We start from the raw sequence: 4,324 nt of genomic DNA, 5'->3' as shown, positions 1-4,324 counted from the left end.
CTTTGAATGTGTCTTGCATCCACACAATCAGACTATGTAAATTAAAACAGATCCCAGTCGCCAGAAAGCACACTAATGTTAAAGGGCGGGACATCGCATTGAAACTAGCGAGTAAAAACTGTGGTGAGCTCATGTGTCGGTTGTAATCTGTGGTGCATGGCAGTGGCCCGTATATATTGTGTGTATTGTTAGTGATGTCCCTCACACGCCCCGCTATTATAAAATGTTCATGGAAGACTTGATACAAGCCTGTTTGGTCACATGATTTTCAAGGTCACCCACCCTCACTCCCGCTACACGTTTTTATTTGAGAGCTACATACATTGCAGGCTAAAAAAAAATTGTAGATATACGCACAGACCACTCTTTTTTGTTCTACAGAAGCTTCTAGGATTATCTTCACGGAATACCTATTATTATTATTATTATTATTATTATTATTATTAGTATCACACACTCAAGGTCAAGGTCTTTTTTGCCCGCCCCCCTATTCTTTCTCTGTCGCCCTCTCTCTCTCTCTCTCTCTACCTCTCTCTCTTAAACGCACGCACAGTGCAGGCTAAAAGAATTTGCAGAAAGCGCAAAGAAAATAACACGATTTAAAGTCTCTATTCTGTTTTGTTCTGTATGTGTTTCTAAGATTTCTGGAATTATTATTATTATTATTATCATTATTATTATTATTATATTCACAAAATATTGAACTGATATGAATTGCTAGGTTAACTTTATTTAAAATTAAAATACTGTTCACGTTAGTTCAGTGTAATGTTAATGTTATGGATAGAATATTTAAAAAGGGAAGAAAAGAACGAGAGTTTTTGTTTAGCATGTTTTAAATATTTTTATTAATACTTTTTAACAAATAGATATATTTAAACACATTTCTAATGTCTATGATAATAATAACTGCACTAATTAGTTTTTTTTTCTTCTTCCATACGCGGTTCTGTCACAGGCATGGAAAACCAGAATGCTTGCCATTCCATGAGACAGGCTTCCACCACAGGGAGCGTTCCTCCAGACGCAGACTTGGTAAGTGAATTTAGTCTCTCATGAACAGTTTTAATCTACAAGCGCAAAATGGATTCCTCTGCTGTCTAATTTCAGTTTTCAGTTTTCAATATTAAATAAAAGTTTCAGGCCTGTTTGTTTTCCTCCTCCAGACGTAGAAAATTATTTTAAAAACATAACACCTTTATTGGGATGGGACAAAATTTATTAAGTGTTACATTGTGATTTGGTTACTGTTTTACATGCGATATAAACTGTATGGAGAGCATAGTAGTTATGCTATAGGCTACTTGGCACGGACAACACTGACAGTAAAAGACACACACCAGACAGATATATTATCAAAGCAGTCAGGAAAGTTCTGTAATTACAGAATGCCTCTCGGCAAGTTTGTCGGACGGCTTTGGTGAAGTATTCTTATCTGTCCGTCCTCCTGAATTTGTTGAATCACACATATTCATGCACAGCCGCAGTCTGTGAGATGTCCCACTTTCAGTTTTTTTTATTTTTTTCCATTCACTGTTAATTATCTCAATTGTCACAAATTGTCCAAAGAGCAGTGACCTGCATGCTATGGAGTACTGCTCTTCACTTTGGCCACGAATTTTTTCTCCTTCACCCTCCTGTTCTGGAACCAGATGGTAATCTGTCGCTCTGACAGGTTGGTCACGGCCGAAATCTTTCTCCTCTTGTCCTTTGTGATGAACTTGTTGGCTGCGTACTCTTTCTCTAGCTCTTTGAGCTGGACCTTGGTGTAAGGTATCCGCTTCTTCCTACCTCGGCGGAAAGACAAGCCGTCGTTCTGGTGCGCCACCACATCTGTCAAAGAGAAGAGGACAGTCTTAAAGTGATGGGCTGCACACACCATGATACATTTTCACACACGATTTCTGTAATGGTGTAAGTGACGATAAAATATTTGTCGAGCACAATTTAGTATCTTTAAGGAAGTGAACGGGAACTTTATGTTTAGATCTGATTGGATACAATCCTGCGAGACAGACGGGAAACGAATGTCTGCTGTCTGAGTTAAGTTCAAATTGACCTACAAAATGCGTCTTTAAGTGCAGCGCACGCATCTATTCTACTCCACACAGACTGTCACAAGGACAGCATTTTATGTCTTCTCTTGACTTTGTGTTTACGGTGTTTTTATTTTCATTCTACATTTGTGCTTTTTTTTCCCTTTTAACTCACACATTACAGTCCTGTTCACTGTGATTGTTGGGCAAGAGGATTAATTATTTCCATCATTATTATTGAATTAATTATAATTTTAATAATGAAATTTAATTTTCCTGTTTATGTAATTAATTTATTCTTTCATTTATTTTAGCAGTGGCAGCAGAGTAACATGACAGCAGAGTAACATCATAATAACCATTATGATAACGATTAAATTAACTGGAAGGCCCCAGCAATAAAATGATTATCTCACTTGGTTAATAAATGATATTGAACGAAACACCAAAATGCTTTTCACTCTGCACCAAGAGATGGCAATGCAAGGCCCATTTCTAGATTAGAGTCTGCAACATGTTGGTATCTTCACAATATCAAGGCTCCAAGCAACATGTCGTTAATTTTCACTTTTACGTGACGCCCTAAACCAGATGGGGACTCAAGGGCTGTGATTAACCTCAGCCGCCACAAACCTCAAGCACATTATTGCTTCGCTTTTGCAAAGAAACTTGTTGCATTAACCGCCTAACTTTAGTACAAATTTATCAGACAATAATTAACTATTGGAGCAAATTAACCATCCAAGATGTTTTTTGTTTTGTTGTTTTAACAAATGTCAAGCCTTTAATTTCTTAATTGTTATTACATTTAATTTTTATTCAATAAATATTTTCAGTTGCGCCATAGTTACAAAATATCTGTTAGACTTCTGTTTAACTGTTTTAAAATCGTTATTATGAACCCTGAAAGCAGCAGCACTCACCAGCCAGAGCGGACTTCCAGAGGTGGCCGGCCTGTCCCTGATCTTTGGAGCAGTACATCTGTCCTCCCCAGGCATTGGTCAGAGCCCAGGGCTGGTAGCTATCCATGGGCAGCAGGGTGTCATGGCGCGGTTCCCCGGTGCCCAGCGTTTGGACCACCGACACATCCAGGTAGCTGGCCATCGACTGGTATGGGCTGGCATAGCCATGGTAAAAGGCGAACTCCTTGGCCCGGTGGTTCGGATATTCGTCTGAGCTCACCGTTGTGTCCATGTACTGTGAGCTGAGAGCGGCTCCGGCCGCTTGTGTGCATGACTTAAGAGGACCCCGACCCATCCTGCACGGGTAGTAGCCGTTACCAAAGTAGCTGTAGGGTAAAGCGGTTGCGGCCGACGAGCTCTGGTGCGGCACAGCCGCACATTGCTTCCCCGAAGGGGCAGCGGTATCACCGGAGCCTGAAGCGGACACATCCACTGTGGAATACCCACCTGAAGAATGCACCAAGCTGGACGGGTGACCTCCCAGAGCAGCGGCGGCTGCCGAATGTGCCATGATGTTGCGGCACTGGCTTGCTGCTACCAGCCCCTCCATGTTCTTGTTCAAGTCGTCCACGTTGTTGTCATACACAAACATTACCGTTTCCACTGGCCAGCGAGGGTTGAGTACCAGAGAGGCTGTCATATGCCCACCCTTCGCCGTTTTGGCCTTCGTGTGTCTCAGACTCCGTCCGTTCCTGGCGCTAAGTTGCTACATTGGCTGAATGAGGCTGATCACTGGCGCTCACTACACATACAAGCATACACACACACACACACACACTCAAACGCAGCTCAAAAGATGTACTTGTACAGTAACGCGCACTGTCATAGCACGGTATGCCGCTTTGTTGGAGTGACGGCGTGTCGTTCGGTGGCAAAGACTCCCAGTAACCGGCTGGATCTCCACTTACATCCCAGCCGCAGCGTTGACGCAACAAGCCCCCTGGACCAAGAGAAATAAGGGGAGCTTAACTATTGGATGAGACAGGGTGATCACGTGATAAGACAAGCGCAAAAAGGAGAGTAGAAGAAACTGGTTGAGGACTGTCAGTGAAAGAAGGGGAGAAAAAGCATTTTATGAGTTTCCAGCTGTGATATGAGAAGGGAATGAGAAGATTCGCTTTAGCTTTCTGTAGTTTGGTTTACTTTAGTTTTTCTCTGTAGCTGCATTACGTCAGACTCAAGTCTGTGATGCGACGTTCTCAGGTCGATACAAAGAGTGACATTACCTTAGTCTGCCTTAAAAAAGAAAAAAAGACAACTAAAATAAATCACTTGACCAACTTCTTTTGTGTTGTGCGTAAAAGTGCGTGGTGCAAATGGACTCGC

General features: G+C 41.8%; 1 protein-coding gene across 1 annotated transcript; it reads right to left on the bottom strand.

Moving 5' to 3' along the window:
* Positions 1–1,218: 1,218 nt before the first annotated feature.
* On the bottom strand, positions 1,219–3,887 carry hoxb13a (homeobox B13a). Its single transcript, XM_005468651.4, has 2 exons — positions 2,960–3,887; positions 1,219–1,833 (listed from the first exon to the last, which is right to left on the bottom strand). The coding sequence occupies exons 1-2, from the start codon at positions 3,636–3,638 to the stop codon at positions 1,586–1,588; spliced, it is 927 nt and encodes a 308-aa protein (XP_005468708.1). The 5' UTR covers positions 3,639–3,887; the 3' UTR covers positions 1,219–1,585.
* Positions 3,888–4,324: the final 437 nt, after the last annotated feature.

Source organism: Oreochromis niloticus, linkage group LG4, assembly GCF_001858045.2.
Source record: "Oreochromis niloticus isolate F11D_XX linkage group LG4, O_niloticus_UMD_NMBU, whole genome shotgun sequence".
NCBI lineage: Eukaryota > Metazoa > Chordata > Actinopteri > Cichliformes > Cichlidae > Oreochromis > Oreochromis niloticus.
This window is presented reverse-complemented; position numbering and strand designations above follow the sequence as displayed.

Bases quoted from the DNA above. Each gene is read 5' to 3' on its own strand.
- hoxb13a (XM_005468651.4), bottom strand. From the start codon at position 3,638: ATGACAGCCTCTCTGGTACTCAACCCTCGCTGGCCAGTGGAAACGGTA. The intron at 1,834-2,959 runs GTGAGTGCTGCT...TCTCTTTGACAG, and splicing joins CTGGAAGTCCGCTCTGGCTG to ATGTGGTGGCGCACCAGAAC.